Here is a 19,029-nt window from a genome sequence, read left to right as displayed (position 1 = left end):
CAATCATTTGATTTACGACGGTGAATTGTTTCGTGGTTAGAAGGCCTGTCCGCGCAACCTTAAGCTTCGAGCGATGTTGTTGAGGTCTCGGAGCAAGTGGAATTCATCAAAAAATTTTGTGGTCGGGCAGAAGCTTAGTCCCTTAGCAGTTTTTCTTCATCAGGTGACAAGCTCGCGTCTGATAAGTTTACAACCACAGTGTCACAGGGTGTGTTCCTAGATGGGCGCTCGTTTGTACCGTTAGTGTTTTCCTGGGTGGTGGTGTTGTAGTGATAAGGAACTATATCAGGGAACTATATCAGGTTTTGGGCACATGGTCTCTTTTGAGTTAATGAATTTTTGTGGTCATGATGGCTTGGTATTTATTCTGTTCAAATTCTGTTAATTGGGTGATTTCTTCGTTCGATAAAGTGTTGTGGTGGAGAATGGTGTTGGTCATAGCGACCAGTTTCATTACGTGCTTATCACTGTGATTCAGAGCGATTTCTGTTAATTTAAGAGATGCCTCAAGGAGGACAATTTTTCATGTTATTTGGTCGCTTTCATCTAGATATGTAGCGGCTGGTGTGAGGGAGAGTGTCATACCCTTGGGAGCTATTCTAGCACGAAGGTACACTTGCAATGTTGATTTATGCATTTCATGTCTAATTCGTTTGTCGGCAAATTTTCGCACTTTAAGGAAAGTGGCACTGCAACTGGGAAGCGATGAGCTGGACTTACATTTCAGAAGTCAATCTTCTTTTGGGTGCGGGGATGGCACTGATGAGGTGCGCAGGTTGTAGTTATGTCCGGCAGGCCTTCGTCGTTGTAGGGAGGATTTCGGCGTTGGGCTCCAGGCGAACGTGTATATAAATAAATAAATAAATATATATATATATATATATATATATATATATATATATATATATATATATATATATATATATATATATATATATATATATATATATATATATATATATATATATATATATAGAGAGAGAGGGGGGAATAAAATTATGCTGTGCTGTGAAGCCGCCTTTGTTGTCTTCCCGTATAGCAGTTTCGTGAGGCAACCTTGGGCACCGAAATTCGCACCAAAAATGCGGTAACTTGTTTAAAAATTCTATATAGAATGAGGCGACGTATTATACTTATTCCCGTATTTCTTAAGTTTGATATCTACGTGTTTAGTAGTATATTCAAAATAATTTATGCAAAACTCTCCATAATGTAAGCGCATCTAGCCGGAAAGGTTATTCTATCAATATGAAACTAAATATGGGGCGTTGTTTTACAAATTAGGCACAACAGGTGACTTCTTTTTTGGAATGTCTGGCCGCCACATCTAAGACAATGCTTAACCAGTAAATTCAGAAGGTAGAAAGAGATTTAAAAATTTGCCCGCTGGTGATGCATTGCAGCTCGTGATGCATTGATTTTCTGTGTACAATAAATGTGATCGAAGCACATTACACGTATCGAAAAGCGTGATGACCCTAATTTTCTGAAGCGAAGCACAGCAAAGGCACTGAACAGTTCCTTCAAGCAAAAGCACTGGTGCGTCTGTTTGAAGGTGGCCAGGCCACGAAAAATGTCACCAAAAATACATGGCAAGAAGATTTCGTGAGGAGTTCTAATACGATTTCTTTCCTGGTAAAGTAACAAGTGGCTAGGTTGATATCATCGAAATAAAGAATGCCGATGCTAAGTGCTTATTCACTGTGTTGGCTTTGGCTCCGTGGTAGAGATTATATTTTCGATTCTAAAGCTTAGCTCCCATGACGGTGGTCTAGTGACTAATGCACTTGTTTGCTGACCCACAGGTCACGGGATCGGATCCCGGCTGTGGCGGCTGCATTTTCGAGGCAGACGAAAATGCAGTAGGCACGTGTTCTCAGATTTGGGGGCACCTTAAAAAGCACCAGCTGGTCGAAATTTTCGGAGCCTTCCACTACAGCGTTCCTCATAATTGTTCAGTGGTTTTGGAACGTTCAACATCAGATTATATTAAGCCACATCGGTTTTAAGAATTCATTAGAAGAAATGAGTTTGTTTCAAACTTGGCACCTTGGTGTTAGGTGGCAGCTGAATAATAAACTAGGTGCGAATACGCTACCCTTCGATTGACGTCAAAACGTCGATTTTGACAGTCGTGGTATATAGGGGGCCAAGCAATGTGCGTTTATTGAGACAAGCACAGCAAATATGTACATGACGTGGTAAAACCAGGAAGCTTATAGGAGCTGAAAAACTATGTGGCCTAGGCAGCAAAAGGGGGGGGGGAGATAGAGTGACAAAAGCGAGCTACTCCATAGACAACTTTCGAAGCGTCACACCATCTTGATGTGCCGAAAACGGGTGCCGAGCCACGAAAGCCTTAGCAGCTCTACGCTCTTAAAAAAAGGCAGTGCTACTTACAAACATGTAATAATACACAGTACTAGGCTGGGGTGTCAGCCATCTTCTTTATTTCTAACCTCTTCTTCCTCCTCGTCTCCCTCCAACCCTGCCTCACGTCTACGTACACTCCCCCTCTTTGAAGACTCATCCCTCCTGGGGTGATACTTGAAAACATTTCCAATGGTCACAAACTCCAGCACACCATCATCGTTGGTGTAACCGAGCCTTTTGAGAACGCCATGTTGCACTGCGATCTGCACCACGTGATAAGGTCCCATGTACACCTGCTTTGTGGCGGGAAGGCCTTTTCTGACAAGCACCAGATCGTTCAGTTGTATCTGAGGTATCCGCGTGTTGTGGCGACGGTCATAGTTCCTCTTCATACCTTCCCGGTATCGCTGGTAGGCTTTCGAATGTTTTCGTTTTTCGCACAATTGCAGGTGGTCTGCAATGCAAAGTTCATGATCACCAGGAAGCACTGGTACCTTTCCGAAAGCTGCAAAATATGGACTACAGCCGATGCTCGCAGTGTGCGACCGATTGTGATGAGCGACAGCTGCCTCCAAGCAGCACTTCCATCCACCCTGAAAACCTGGATACATTGAAATGAACTGCTTCAAATCCCGAATGATTCTTTCAGCCATGCCATTTCCTGCAGGATGGTACGGAGCGCAGCGTCGCAATACAACTCCCTGTTCCTTCGCCCAATCTTGCAAACGCTGACTGAGAAACACTGGCCCGTTGTCTGATATTACTATTTTTGTATTCTTGAACATCTCTCGACTCAAAAGAGTGATCACATTATTTGCGTCTTCCCTTCCCGGCCGTGCAGCCACTATTCTTGTGCACTGGTCTACTGCCACTAGAAAAGACTGCGTTCTTCTTACTCCTGCAGCCTTCTTCTAGAGCTCTGCGAAATCCAGATGAATGACTTCAAATGGTACGTCGAAATGTTGAGGCAAAACCATCTCGTCTGTTCTCTGAAGGTACTTGGCTTTGTGAACTTGACATTGATGACAAGACTGAGCATACCGTTGAACGTCCTCTTTTATGTGTTTCCACTGGAAACGCTGACGAATCTTGTAATATGTCCTCCAAAAGCCATCATGTCCACCTGAGTGCGGGGAGTCGTGATAGAGCTCCAAAATTCGAGGCACCATTGTTTCTGGGACTGTGAACTTTCCGTTATGGAACTTAAGTTCTTCAGTTCCCTCCCACAACAATTTTGCATTGACAAAGGATATGGGTGTTGCAGTAGGTCTCCAGCTTGCAAGCGGGCGTCGTTCCTCAGCTGGTGTGGCCCCGGTATTCCTTGCAGCAGGTGTCATGGGTTGACGCTGGGTTCTTAGGTCCTGGAAGTAGAGGTTTCGCATTCTCTGCAGAAGTTCTTCGACCGTCTTGGGTCCTGGCGTTTGTATTTGCTTCTGGAGGTCCGAACGTAAACCATGAATGATAAGCGGAACCACAGACGTCTCAGGCAAATATGAGTCCGCCAGCTGTAGCAAGCGCCTTTTCTCATAAAAATAGCTGAGTGCAGATCCAGACCTGTATTTGAACGTGATTGCTTTGTCGCATAGCAACACCTTGTTCTCGCTGAAGGAGCTCAGAAAGCTTGCTTTCCACTCTGTCCATGGTTTGTTGCTGTGAGCGTTGAGACGCCATTCGTACCAACTCTTTGCTATGCCCGATAGGAATAGTCGCATGTTTTTCACTTTATCTTCGTCGCTGTGCCAGTAGTTTTCATTGCATGCATACTCGTAAAACGTGAGCCAGGACTCGGGACTACTGGACTCTCCGTCAAACATATCTGGCTTCACTTGTTCGTGACTCGGTCTGCTTAATTTTTCCGTCGCGTTTACAAGCAAGCGCAATAAATCATTTTGCTGCCTATTTTGTTCTTGGTGCAGTTCAAGAAACTTGTTGACCAGCTCGACGACACTGTCGGGCGAAGCAGCGGTAGCAGGCTTCGAGTCGTTTCTAACTGGAGTCAGCACGAAATTCTCATAATCCTGAAGTTTCATGTTGATCCTCACAGTTCTTTTAGCAAGTAAATGGTCTGGAGTGAGCTTCATTTTAGTGCTTATATAGGAAACAAATGCGTCAGTGCTTACTGCTTCCGGAAGAGCTAGTTCCTCTTCATCTTGAGGCGTTGCGGTCAAGATCCGGATGCCACCGCGTTGATTTGCTCCAATGGTGAAGTCCACCCACATCTTGAATGTCCGCACAGAAAGTAAACGCGGCTGCGCCAATTTGTAATTATACACATTACTAGGCTGGGGTGTCAGCCATCTTCTTTATTTCTAACCTCTTCTTCCTCCTCGTCTCCCTCCAACCCTGCCTCACGTCCACGTACAAAACATTGAGGTAGTCAATTGTTGTCGCAACATTCACTAGCTAAGTAATAACTACAGGTAGTAGATCACATACGTTTACTATCTCAGAAGCAACCAGAGGTAGTAAATGTCTGTGGTCTACTACCTACAGTTACTACTTAGGTAGTGAATGTTGTGCCAACAATTTACTACCTCAAAGTTAGTAAGTAGCACTGCCTCCTTTTTAAGAGTGTGCAGCTGTGTTTATTTGCCTTCGGTACTCGTGCAGATGGTCCGAGGGTCCACCGCTCCCAAAACCACGCGCTTTTCCCGCGGCCGCTTCACTCGGCGACAAACTATGGCTGATAGGCGGGTGCTACGACAACTCGGAGCCTGGACTCAACCTGGTGAGCCTGCGAGACGTGGACGTTCTCGAAACTAGCGCATGGCTGCACATGGGTTGTACAACCCACTCGAGGCACGCCGCAGCTGTGGCCGTAGCTGGTGAGTGGCCAAAATATTTGCTTCAATGGTTTATTGTTTTAAGTACTGGTCTCAAATTTGTTTGAGCACCAAAACGATTCGCAATTATTGAAGTGCGTGATTATTTATTCAGTACATTGGTCCATTTTTATAAACGAACGTGGGATAGCACTTAGTCTCTTTTACTCGCAGACACGAACAGTTACGTTCCCGTAAGTGGCGCCTCCTAACAAAACTGGGTTCTGTTATTACTTTTAACAGATACCAGCATGAGGTCGGGTAGTTTGCTGGTAACAATGACAAGGGCAGCGTTTTGTTTAGTCGCTGACGTTTTAGTAGCGTTATTCGAAGAAAGGTCTTCTATTCAAGCCTTCAAGAGACAGAGAGAGAAATTCAAACGTATTTCTACCTCCTATACACCCAAACCGGACTTCAAACAACTTCAAAATCTTTCTCCTATGCCTTTTTATTGCGATAGCAATTATGTGGACACTCTCGGCTGGATTGTGCCGCCGGCGTCGGTGTCACATACCGTATATGTATACGTATTTATACGAAAATGCAAGAAGGGAAAAAATGGAAGATCCCACGTACAGTGGGAATCGAAATGGCCAGGAGAGCTAAAAGTCTTAGGCGATAGATAGATAGATAGATAGATAGATAGATAGATAGATAGATAGATAGATAGATAGATAGATGGATAGATGGATAGATGGATAGATAGATAGATAGATAGATAGATAGATAGATAGATAGATAGATAGATAGATAGATAGATAGATAGATAGATAGATAGATAGATAAATAGATAGATAGATAGATAGATAGATAGATAGATAGATAGATAGACAGATAGATAGATAGATAGATAGATAGATAGATAGATAGATAGATAGATAGATAGATAGATAGATAGATAGATAGATAGATAGATAGATAGATAGATAGATAGATAGATAGATAGATAGATAGATAGATAGATAGATAGATAGATAGATAGATAGATAGATAGATAGATAGATAGATAGATACGCTCAAAGTCGCCGAAGTGCAGTAAGAAATGCTTCGCATTTAGAAAACCCAGAAAAGACACTGGCGTGCGGAATCGAACTTGGGTTCTCGTAGGGTTTTTCACTAATATCTACAGGGAAGTTTGGCGCCACGATCTATGCAAGGTTCTTAAAGAGCGATGTTGCTGCACTGGGAATGACAGTATATGTGTCTACGAGCCTTGTGTTGGCTGATAATGAGCGAGGCTTCGGCTCAAAAGCGAATACGACTGCGCAAAGAAAGCTTCTCTGAAGCAAAATGTTTATAAGCGGATCACATTCACGCGTATTATAAAAGAAAAGTCCCCTCACCTTGACGGCACAGCCAAACGGCGAAGGAAACAAACAAGCGATATAAACGTGGTGGCGGGAACGCTCACTGCGTCGTCTGTCTGCCAAGTTTACTGGCCATTGGTTTCTTCTTACCCTTCGTAAAATTGTGCGTCAACGTAAAAGGTTCTTGTGTTAAATACAACAAGTATTTATGCAATGGCAAACATAAATTGCTTATTACGTGCTTTCTTAGTAAGAAATCAATCATTTTAACGTGAACGCAAACGCGTCTTCGAGATATATAAATCCGAATCACGTTCGAACCTCACGTATCCGTTCATTCGCTTGCAACCAGCAGCTCACTAGCGCCGTATTTCCCTATAGTTGTGATTGTGAGAAATTCTGTGCTCTGAATCGCGAGTGTGAGGCGCTAACCACTGAACTACCATGGAGCTCGTCCTTCACCGTTCAAACGACAAGCAATTTATATCCACTACTTACCGCTGCTCATGGGTATTTCGGGAGTAATTATCGTGTTTTTAGAATTACCAGCAAGATGGCGCAATGCGCAAGCGTCGCCACATCACGTGGCGGCACGCACTCTGATCTTCCCCGCGTACTTTGCCCTGCTTAAAGGAAGGGAGCGATGCTCCCTCGCACATCCGTGTCTCGCGGTGGGGACGACGGGAAAATCACGTGTCTTGGCTGGTCTCGGGCTTTACCTGGAATGATTCTGTTGTAGTTACTGGGAGCACAAATGTTACTGCAATCACTGCAGTCTCCGTTTGTGGAAAGTGCTTGCTTTTCAGATGCAGTTAAGTAGCAACTGAGACAATTATTCGCGTGCATCTGTAGCTCTGAGTACGTTTCAGGCGTCATATGTGCATGACAAACGGGGGACGCATTTAACTCTGCCCACCATTCTGCGCGTTACCTTCCGATTCATTGATGTTACGTTCATTGCATCACCTTTGCGGCAAAGCTGTGACTTTTTGTTTACAGCGCGAAAAAATGAAGACGGAAGACAGAAAGGACACAAACCAGTGCTGACTCGTAACTGAAAGTTAAATTTAAAAACACAAGAACTTCAGAAAAGAAGCGTATCAACTTTGTCCAGAAGTGTTGCAGAAAGTTACATGGGATATCACTTCACGGTAAATGTGCTTATAACATATGCGAACTCTTTTTCTGTGAGATGTAAAAATTTTTTTTCTGTGAAATGCATCCGTACCAGCTAGCGCAACTTTCAAAACTATTTCTTTTTCATATCACATGAAACTCACATACTGTACATACTCGACTATCGACCGAATGATAGTCGTGAGTTTGGCGGTTTGACGATGAAAAAGACTGAAGTTTTCAAAGAGGCAATGTTTTTACGCTGTAGGTCAGTCTATTGTCGTCCATCGTAGCCCCCCTAGTATTCGAAGCACTCACTAGATAGCGCTGCAGCGCTCGCACTACTCCAGTGCGTAGGAGACGCTTGTTTTAGTAATAATGGAGACGATTGAATGAACAGGTTTACGAATGGACTGACGGACAGACACACATACGCACAGAGAGGCAGATGGCCAGATAGATGAGTGCACAGACGGATGGGCAGGCGGACGGACGGAGCAAGCTACTTCTTCATCATTCATTTTTTGGACATTGCGTAATTTTATACAGTGTTTGTCATGGTCGAATGGGAAAATTCACGGACGATTCACGGTTTACCGATGCAATTCAGGAGCTTCGCCCACTCATCATCATTCACCTCGTGTAGATGCTGTATTTGTTTATTTCTTCGTGTTTTCGGCACTATTTAAAATATTTGAGCTCTACTAGTTTGACCTCTACTAGTGTAAAGGAGTTTCAAGAATGATACTGTATCCTTCTTCTCCTAATGTTGACTCATGGCATCTCGAGACTCCCATTTGTAGCAGGTTCCCGTAATTCCATCGAATGGTATACCTACTCCCATGAATACGATTTTTTTTACCGCTTAATTACGATAGCAACTCTTTCCCATGCTTCCGAATTTCAGTCACACACAATCCTCGCAGAATGTGCGCGTCCAGTTGTTCAGTCAGTTCAGCTGTCCAGTCGGTACTGTTTGTTGAACGGCTGCATGGCGGAGGCAGCCGCAAATTGTTGAGGCCTGTGCTTATGTTCGCTGAAGATGAAAAAAAATCCACAGCTCTCTTTCACCCAACGTGACGCTGCTAGCATTCTCAGTAATTAAGACTACAGCTAATACATGGATACTTTTAGAAGTATTTTAAAACCATTCTTCACAAAACCTATAAATGTATATCGATATGTGTTACAAGCTGCCACTCTAGCGTCGCCAGCGCGAAGTTGGCGACGGGAATGACAGCAGGTTGGTTCGTTCCGTACGCAAGCAGAGACAGTGAAGAGATCAGAGACGTGAGAAAACAAAACAAACTTTACTCTAGTGATATTGCAGCACACGGGATCTAATACAACACTTCAATACAACTAACAAAATACATCGACACTTGATACAACTAAAGAAATATATAACAGAAACAATAAATCAGCTTACGAGAGAGAACTATTACAAACTACACAAATAACAAGAATAGAACGACGGATGAGAAAGTTCGAAGATATAAACAGGTGAAGGCATACGTGCGATGACCGGCAGCGTTGTGTCCCCGACGATCGGATGCGAGAAGTCGAAGAAAGTTCTGGCACGACTGCGATGTCGGCGGTGTTGCAACGCTGGTGGCTCCGGGAGGCTAGTGCTTGCAGGTGACTTCGAGCAGGTTGAGCTAACTCGAGGCGAAGTCCCGATGTCTACGTTGCAGACGTTAATATCGCGTCACAACTAGACGAACGGCTAAGTTTAGGTGGCCAGCCGATACAGAGCCACACTAAAAACTTCTAGAAGAGATGCTTGTTGATCTGTTTCTACACCATGTTGATCAGCGACTAGTCTGCCTAGCAGGGCAAAATCCTGCGCTTAAATCCCCCTCGTGTCTCCTCGCTCTCTTCCTTGGGGACAAGAGACCTCTACCTGGGTCCAATCATGCGCGTTTAATTGATGGGAAACTCCGCCCCAAAAATATTTTGGACCCTACCCATTTTTTAATTGGGAGAGGGCCATCAACTAGCGAGAGTGACCACCTGTCGGGTTGTTTTCATACGGCTTGGCCACCAGAGCGTTTCCCACGCTTTTCCCCGTGGGAACGGTCAACCATTTAGCTCTCAGCCGGGGCGTCTCGTAGTCTAATCCTTGTTCGGGGTATACCGCGGTCTTCTACGACCTTGCAGACGCCGCCACAGTTACAAAAGGATTAACTGTCGGCGGCGACGTTCTAAGAAGAGCACCCCATTTTGCACTTCTCGGCTCCCTTTTATGCGCCGCCGTTTCTCACGGTCAGTCGGGGAGTACGGCGCCCGTTAATTGCCGTGACGCGGTGTCGCCAAAAATGGCCGTCCGTGACATTGCCCCCCACTTTCAGAATGTTATTCATAACATTTGTTGACTTGGAGGGGAATTTTTCGACAACAAGGAACAAAACACCATCATGAAGGGAAACATGAGGGCTGTCCCTCTCATACACAAGATAAATAGGCAGAGTGCATCAAAGTACCAACAAAAGGAAAAACAAACAATCGTTAGAGTACCAGCTTCAGTTACACGCAACAATATCAATGCACCATACAAACAAGAAGAGGAAATAGCCGTGTACGGCAGCCATCAATACAGAATACACTGCACGAATGTATACTACGAAACAAAACGGAACAGATGCGCTCCTCTACTGTAGTGCAATCCTTCAATGTGCATTACAGCAAGTAAAAACAACCAATGCACCACGCAAAAAGAAAATAACTTAAAATACACTTCTTATACAATGAAATACGTACATACAAACAGAAAACAACCGACAAAAGGAAAAAAACATGCTCATAGACCTCAAGTCTCAATGCGCGCAACGACAACTGTACCGGGTCACGCCAATCTTATCAATTTACGATATCATTCGGTTTATGCTAACATCTTCCTCAAAAGCTCATTCATGCCACATCCCCATGGCAGTGGAGGCATACGATGCCACACTAAACCTTTGAAACAACTAGAAAAATGACACATTTTCTCGGTTTTTACCTTATGCAAATTTTCGCACTCATGATTAAACTAATTCGAGGCTACTTTCAGCCTTTGGCTCGGCGGTTTCCCTTCTGAACAACTTGCACCGCATCACGTAACTTGCAAAAATTATGACTGAAGTCTGCATCTGCAAAGCAACCATACTTGGCACGCACGTGCAACAATTCTTCAAACTAACCACCCCCTTTTGTCAATTAGATTCGCTTGAATCGCACACGATTGGGTTGCGTTCCCGGCGGCTTTCGAGCACGCCAGAGGTTACAAATAGCACGAACGCCAGGCTGTGTCCTGCTGTCACGCCTCATTCTGAATTCCGGTCGGCTCCCCTCAGGAATGTGCAAGGGACGCCAGAAACAGGGGGGAAGTCTCTGTAATAGTGTCTTTGTGGTCGCCCCCACGCAGTACTTAGCCGTTGTGCCTTTTCGACTTTGAACCTTCAGGCAAGGCCGCTTTCCCGAAGTCGTCGAAATGAACCGCGCGTTTCGTTCGGGTGACGCACCTCCTTTTCCCCCTCTACACCTGGCTCGCCGCTTGTGCCCCCATGAACGCCACCATTGACGTTTCTTGAAACGGATGAATGGCCTAGCCGTTCGCCTTTCTCGAGATGGAGTGGGATCTGCCCTAGGCTTACACAGTGCGTTGCGCTTCCGCTTTTTTCGTTTTCGGCGATGTTTGCTTGCCCCCTTTCTCTCGATGTCATCATCATGTCTCTTCGGGACCTCAGAAGTTGGGAAGCTTGTTGGAGCTGGTGCTAGGTCTTCCCTCCCGATAACGATTTTTGAACTCTGTGTCACGACGGACTGTCGGGCCAAATTAGCTTTGTCAACATTGATGAAGCCATTAACTGGGCCCTCTCCGACGGCATCGCTGCATTTCTGAAGCGTCGCGTCCTCGCTCTGATTCGCCACTGTGCTAATCATGCCTACATTTGACGATGTCGAAACGTACTCTTGAGGCACAAAGGAGGTTTCCAGCATCTTACTGGGCCCATTAGGGCTGCTGGCACTCTCCTCAACCACGCAAGGAGCGTCTTTCGACATCGTCTCTACCTCCAGACCGGCCAAGGCCTCATTCTCAGCATACTCTACCTTGATGCATTCTAGAATACGCAGGGCCTTTTCTGGCGCGATCTCTGGTTCTAGTGCTTCCTGCCACACTTTAACGTCCAGCGCTTTCCGACGCCCCTCACTTTCAGACTTTTGTCTTTCTGTTTCGCGCTTTCCTTCAGACTCTTGTCTGAGCTGCTCTTCTTCTGTCCAGACAGAAGTTCCGAATGTCCGGAACATCTCTGCCTTAACTACCTCGTAGTTGTTCGCGTTCTGCTGACTGAGTCACGCAACAGCTTCATTTGCCTCGCAAGGCAGAACCGTGAATAGCCCTTGACACCATGTGTCTCGCTCAAATGACAGTTTCTCGCCGGCATCGCCGTGCTCACTGCTGGATCGGCTCACCCTGCTACCCTCACTGAGGCGAATCTTCAATTGCAGTAACTGCACTTCCCGTTCTCCGGCTTCCCTTGCCGCTTCTCGTTCTTTCGCCCTTTCTTTGCGCTCTCTCTCCTTTTCTTCGCGTTCTCTCTCCCTTTCCTTTTCCTCCCGGGCCAGTGCCCGCTTTTCTCTGGCCTGCGCCTGTTCCTGCTGCTCCTTAACCCATTGTCTCAGTTCGGCGTCCTCGAGGCCTAACTGTTTACCGTACGCGATCCACTTATCAAAATTCATACACTCCATACTGCAACTGTCACTATAATGCCACTATAAAAACAGCGCAATCATTGCAGGGTGCAACCGCTTCAACTGTGCGGCTTTATCACCACGCTGTCCGCACGGTTCTCGTTCACCCCTCACTGTCTTACTCTTGTACGGAACGTCCTGTCTCGCGGACGCCAGTTTTGTTACAAGCTGCCACTCTAGCGTCGCCAGCGCGAAGTTGGCGACGGGAATGACAGCAGGTTGGTTCGTTCCGTACGCAAGCAGAGACAGTGAAGAGATCAGAGACGTGAGAAAACAAAATAAACTTTACTCCAGTGATATTGCAGCACACGGGATCTAATACAACACTTCAATACAACTAACAAAATACATCGACACTTGATAAAACTAAAGAAATATATAACAGAAACAATAAATCAGCTTACGAGAGAGAACTATTAAGAACTACACAAATAACAAGAATAGAACGACGGATGAGAAAGTTCGAAGATATAAACAGGTGAAGGCATACGTGTGATGACCGGCAGCGTTGTGTCCCCGACGATCGGAGGCGAGAAGTCGAAGAGAGTTCTGGCACGACTGCGATGTCGGCGGTGTTGCAACGCTGGTGGCTCCGGGAGGCTAGTGCTTGCAGGTGACTTCGAGCAGGTTGAGCTAACTCGAGGCGAAGTCCCGATGTCTACGTTGCAGACGTTAATATCGCGTCACAACTAGACGAATGGCTAAGTTTAGGTGGCCAGCCGATACAGAGCCACACTTAAAACTTCTAGAAGAGATGCTTGTTGATCTGTTTCTACACCATGTTGGTCAGCGACTAGTCTGCCTAGCAGGGCAAAATCCTGCGCTCAAATCCCCCTCGTGTCTCCTCGCTCTCTTCCTTGGGGACAAGAGACCTCTACCTGGGTCCAATCATGCGCGTTTAATTGATGGGAGACTCCGCCCCAAAAATATTTTGGACCCCACCCATTTTTTAATTGGGAGAGGGCCATCAACTAGCGAGAGTGACCACCTGTCGGGTTGTTGTCATACGGCTTGGCCACCAGAGCGTTTCCCACGCTTTTCCCCGTGGGAACGGTCAACCATTTAGCTCTCAGCCGGGGAGTCTCGTAGTCTAATCCTTGTTCGGGGTATACCGCGGCCTTCTACGACCTTGCAGACGCCGCCACAGTTACAAAAGGATTAACTGTCGGCGGCAACGTTCTAAGAAGAGCACCCCATTTTGTACTTCTCGGCTCCCTTTCATGCGCCGCCGTTTCTCACGGTCAGTCGGGGAGTACGGCGCCCGTTAATTGCCGTGACGCGGTGTCACCAGAAATGGCCGTCCGTGACAATATGGCAAGGAAACGGCTGTCAGACTAGCATTTATGGTATGCCGTATTGAGTTTGACGATTTAACTGTGCAAAGAATCTTCACAATATTTGTATGCGTAAATAATCTAAATGTTTCATATATCCTGCGTGTAAAAGCCGTGATGTGTTTTATTTTCTTCCTTTTACAGCCGATTTATGTTGTACGTTTATGCACAACAGGTTGCTAATATGTGGGCGTGCCGCTGATTACCGTGCTGTCAGACTTGCCATGAATTTACGCCGATACCCTAGGCCACTGACTATACTAGTTCTCTCAAATGAGATTATTTTTTTACTTTCTCTCACAGACACCAACATCTATGTCATCGGTGGCACGAGCAGTGTACTTAATGGGCCAATCAAACGGCCTGAAGTGTACCTGCAGCAGGACGACCGGTACAAGTTCCCGGCCGAGTACCCCGAAGCGATGACTGGCATTGCTGCCGTATGCATACCTCCAATCACACCTACGTTCAGGAGCAGGTCCCTGACGTGCATGATAACGGACACTTTGGCGGAATAGTGATGCCGCGGCATTTTTATATTCGGACTCTTATATGCTTAACATTACTCCATTGTCATTCTACGTCATCGCGCGAGTTAGAAGGTCGTACTCGTGCCATTTCTTCGTAGAACAAATTTATCGGGCTCAAATAGAGGCCTCCGCTGTCTCGTAGCGGAAAGGCGGATATACCAATAAGCGCAATTACACGAGAATCTTTGTTGCTTGCTTGGTACATCAAGAATATACGCGCGAATATGATCTACATGTTCAAAGGCATACCGTATATATGAGTAGCATAATATGGTCTATATCGCTTTATCAGGTACATTTAACCAAATGCGTAACTTTTGCGAACGATTGTGAGAACAAATATGTGTTACCGAATAAATTTTTTGCGAAGCTATGCCTGACTTCACTTCGCTAACACTAAGCATCAATAGCCTTAGGGATTTCCTCAGTGGTGGAGCTGAATGCGATGTAGAGTTACGACCTCATCACATACGCCACAACAAGTGCTCTCGCCCTGCTACATGTGCCCGCCTTCTTGCCGCTCTGCAACATGCGCAGCTACCCCACTTTCACACGAAACCTCTCCTCCTCACCGTTGGATAATCTGCATCTCTGCAACCTCCAACTCGCCCTAATTCTGCACTGGCCTACATTGAATTACGCTATACCTTCCGTCGGCCTTTCAACCTTCCTCACCCTCACTCTCTTACCCTTACCCTTGTTATACGGTGTTCTGCATGCCTTTAGTATTCTCCTCCTCGAATACCTTACCTCCTAATTACTCTCGTATGACTCTTCAATTTAGTTCCCATTTCTACTCCTTGCGAAATTATTGTGCTATGAATCATTCTTTGCTTGTGTTCCAAGCAGGAATTCTACTATTAAGCCTTGCTCGGCTTGGATATATAGTTAAACTCACTTCCCTGCTTGGAAATGCACGTAAAATAACGTTCATGCTTGCCAAACACTCACATCATCTATACAGGATTCACAATGCAGCTTCGAAGTAATATTGCGTGGTACAGGAGTACATTGCCATCGAGTGTGAGCAGGTGTGAATATTATCACGACTTCATGGTTCACAGCCGGCAAGCCATTACGAAATGCATATACGCTGCTGCGCATATTTCCTTACCAGGTAGGAGCGCATAGTCATTTCGCAAACATTTCACACGTGCAATTGCTGGAGGTTTGAAGCACGCTACATATCGCACAGCCATATGGAAAGTTTCACCAACGCTAGCCACTTTCAACTTTATGAATTACATTGTAGTAATCCACAATTTAAACTTCTGGAGTAGTGCTATACAATATAAGAAAACGCCAGGCCTGCGCGGAAGACACAGCACAGTCACAGCGAAAGCTGGAAGAGTGGCCTTTCAGAGCCTTTTCTAACACTCATTGGGTCACTGCTGCCAGAACACCTGCTGTGTACCCACTACGGCATGATTATTATTACTAATTTCTGGTAGTAGACCAACACTCGCAATGCTATATTTTGTCATTCTTCTGATAAGCGTTCTATACGCTACACACGTGCAAATAATTTTGTACGATTTGTTCAAGCTGAGGCTGGCGACGATGAGGAGTTATGCCTCAAGTGGATATGTACCACAGCTAATGGATGATCAAAGACAAGCTTGTGTAACTGGTGGCTGTTGGACGACCCACTCGTTACGTTATTCGCATTGTCTGACGCCTCGTTGTTCCTTCGCTGTTCTAAAACACTTTATTACTCATCTTAATGCAATTCCTTTCCTGACATTAAGCCTGCCTAGGCCAAGTTTGCGAACAAGCCCCAAGCTCCTGCGTGGCTCATATAGGGCTGGCACATAGCGTACTCGAGTTCGAGCCGACTGTGTCCTTCGTACTAGGTCTTAAATGCGAATGCATTTCTTAGTCTGGCTATGTCAGGCATCCGGCCGCGGCGTCCACGGCGGTGGCTTCGAATCAGCAGGTGTTATCACTCCGCTCTCACTTTCTCTTCCATTGCAACAGCTGCGGGTATGGGCACTTATACTCGCTCCCAGGAACCGGTGTTTGTAGTGTGAGAGAGTGAAGGAAAGCGTAGGTGCAGTGCTTTGCCGCTCCATCTCTCGCCATTCGCTCTCTCTCCTCCTTGCCTCCCCGTCTCCCGTCTACTCGCACCTCACTCTTGACCGTTCGCTGGCGGGGCGCCTCTCAAGGCGATGGCAGAAGTCAGTGAAGGCTAATGTCTGACGACAATGGTGCCCTCTCTCGGCGCAAAAATGCATTTGCATTTCCTCATTATTCCCTTCGTGGAGGTTGGGGCATTTGTTTATCTTATTTCACTATAGTAGTTACGGACACCGATGGCGGCAGCAGTGGAACACGGCGCCGCGATAGACCCAAGGTTTGATCCCGTAACAGCTTTCACTGTAAATAAAAATTGCCCGCAGCTTCCCTCGGGGGAACACTGAGGAGGATGCGGAGCATATAATTGGTTAACGGGGTGTTAAAGTGCGACTTACTTGGGTCGATGGCTAAAGTGGTTAACGTGGTTGTGAAATGGGGTGTTAAATTGCGACTTACTTGGGTTGATGGCTAAATTGGTTAACGTGGTTGTAGGAGGGGGTGTTAAATGAGTGAACACGTACACACGTATGCGAAAGGGCGGCGCTGGTCGAAGGGACGTCGATCATTGTGTTTGTGGATTCGTTGGAATTCATTTCACCGCGACCTTGGACGTCGACGCGCCGTACAAACCAACCGACGAGCGGCAACTGAGCGAGCGAGCGCCGACCTTGAGTATATATACAGCTCGCCGGCGCATGCACTGTCAGCTGTTGAATGTTCTCGAAGCGCGACGCCACATGCGCGTCCACTGGAGAATCAGGAGAATTGTAGATGTCGAACGCGGTGTGTAGAGGAGGAAGGGTGCACAGATGGTGGAGGAGTGAAGCGCGCGCGGTGTGTAGAGGAGGAAGGGATGCACAGATGGTGGAAGAGTGGGCGACGGCGCGACGGCGCATGCGCGCGCAGCAGCTGTCGAATGTTCGAGAAGCGGTGCGGACGGCGCGGACGGCGTGGACGGCGCACTACAAGGCGCGAGTATAAGATGCTTCCGCATCTAAAACAATTTACTGAGTGGTTGAAGTACATTTATTAGACACATCACTATCACTTTGAAATCCTAGAGGGGAAGCTTATAGGGGCCCTTTAACGCATGAATATTCGGTGCTGACTGCATAACTCGTAGTGGCGCTCGCCAAAACTACTGGGAGCGGAAATGACGCCGGAAGGTTGCCGCCATATGGTTGGATAAGCGTAACGCTAAATGTGATCGCGGCATTGCATGAAAATAGTGCTTACTATGAGATTTCTTTTTTAATTACCACCCTTTTTCACTCATAGCGACAGAGAACTGGGCACGGCGGCATCACCACCATGTGGGTCGCATCTAATCCCTTCCTGTATTTTGTACAGATATTTGGCCTGGTGCACATCATCAACGAAACGTGCGCTGGTGCGACGAAAGTTGCGCCGTCGCATGGGTGGAACGCCTCCGACTGCCACAAACCGACTGACAATCTCCCGGCTTTATCGTGGACAAGCCCATCAGTTTTCCAAAGCAAGATACCACCACATCACCACGTGACCAGTAGCTGGGGCACGTCATCTGCTGGTTCGGCTATAAAAGGCACTCCCGAGGACTGGGCTGGCACTGGGCACGGCGGCATCACCACCATGTGGGTCGCATCTAATCCCTTCCTGTATTTTGTACAGATATTTGGCCTGGTGCACATCATCAACGAAACGTGCGCTGGTGCGACGAAAGTTGCGCCGTCGCATGGGTGGAACGCCTCCGACTGCCACAAACCGACTGACAATCTCCCGGCTTTATCGTGGACAAGCCCATCAGTTTTCCAAAGCAAGATACCACCACATCACCACGTGACCAGTAGCTGGGGCACGTCATCTGCTGGTTCGGCTATAAAAGGCACTCCCGAGGACTGGGCTGGCACTGGGCACGGCGGCATCACCACCATGTGGGTCGCATCTAATCCCTTCCTGTATTTTGTACAGGTAAGCAAACGATACGGAAAGTGCTTTCGTTCTAGCGATCCATTCTTGGTGATGTTGCCGTGCCCACGGTTGTTCGGTTGCGGAATATGTTGCATATTGTTTGATGTGGCGTCATCTGTTAGGAGGATCCTTCTGCTAAGTGGCGATATTGAGACTAACCCCGGCCCTACTCTAGAACAAATAGCAAGGCAACTCAGTGAAATTGCAACTGACATCAAGGAAATTAAGGAAAAACGCTTGACCGATATAGACAAAAAATTAGATTCATTAGCCAACTTAGAAATAAAGGTCACGTCATGTCAGCAACAGATTGCGAATCTTGAAGCAAGGATTGATGATCTTGAAAACCAAAGCAGAAGGTCCAATATTATTGTTTACGGACTACCTGAATCGAAAGAAGAGACAAACAAGTCGCTAGAGTCCACTGTGAACAATGATATAATAAAGGGTATTCTTGAGCTAGATCCGGTGACTATTGAACGTATCCATAGACTGGGGCGGCCATCACCCGGAAAGGTCAGGCCCGTGATTCTCAAATTACTAGATTCAAGAGACAAGACAAAAATTTTGAAACAGTGTTTCAAACTAAAAAACACAGATTTTTCTATTGGGGAGGATTTCTCTGTAAGAGTACGGGAAATCAGAAGAAAACTATGGCGGAGCTGTAAAACGAATCGAGATAATGGCGATAAAGCCTCGCTAGTGTACAACAAGCTATATATCAACAAGAAGGAATACGTCTGGGACGAAGACAAAAATGATATAGTGCCCGTTCAAAAAAACGATG

General features: G+C 46.3%; 1 protein-coding gene across 1 annotated transcript in view; it reads left to right on the top strand.

Moving 5' to 3' along the window:
* LOC119160722 (alpha-scruin-like) overlaps positions 1-17,327 on the top strand; it is a 51,514-nt gene extending 34,187 nt beyond the window's left edge. The window contains exons 14-15 of the mRNA XM_075886724.1: positions 4,984-5,198; positions 13,990-17,327. Coding sequence (XP_075742839.1) covers positions 4,984-5,198; positions 13,990-14,204 — 430 coding nt within the window. The 3' untranslated portion in view covers positions 14,205-17,327. The remainder of the gene's footprint in view (positions 1-4,983; positions 5,199-13,989) is intronic.
* The last annotated feature ends 1,702 nt before the right edge of the window (positions 17,328-19,029 follow it).

This window comes from Rhipicephalus microplus, chromosome 2, assembly GCF_043290135.1.
Source record: "Rhipicephalus microplus isolate Deutch F79 chromosome 2, USDA_Rmic, whole genome shotgun sequence".
Taxonomy (NCBI): Eukaryota; Metazoa; Arthropoda; class Arachnida; order Ixodida; family Ixodidae; genus Rhipicephalus; species Rhipicephalus microplus.
The sequence above is the reverse complement of the archived record's forward strand: the minus strand, read 5'-3'. Positions and strand labels throughout refer to the sequence as shown.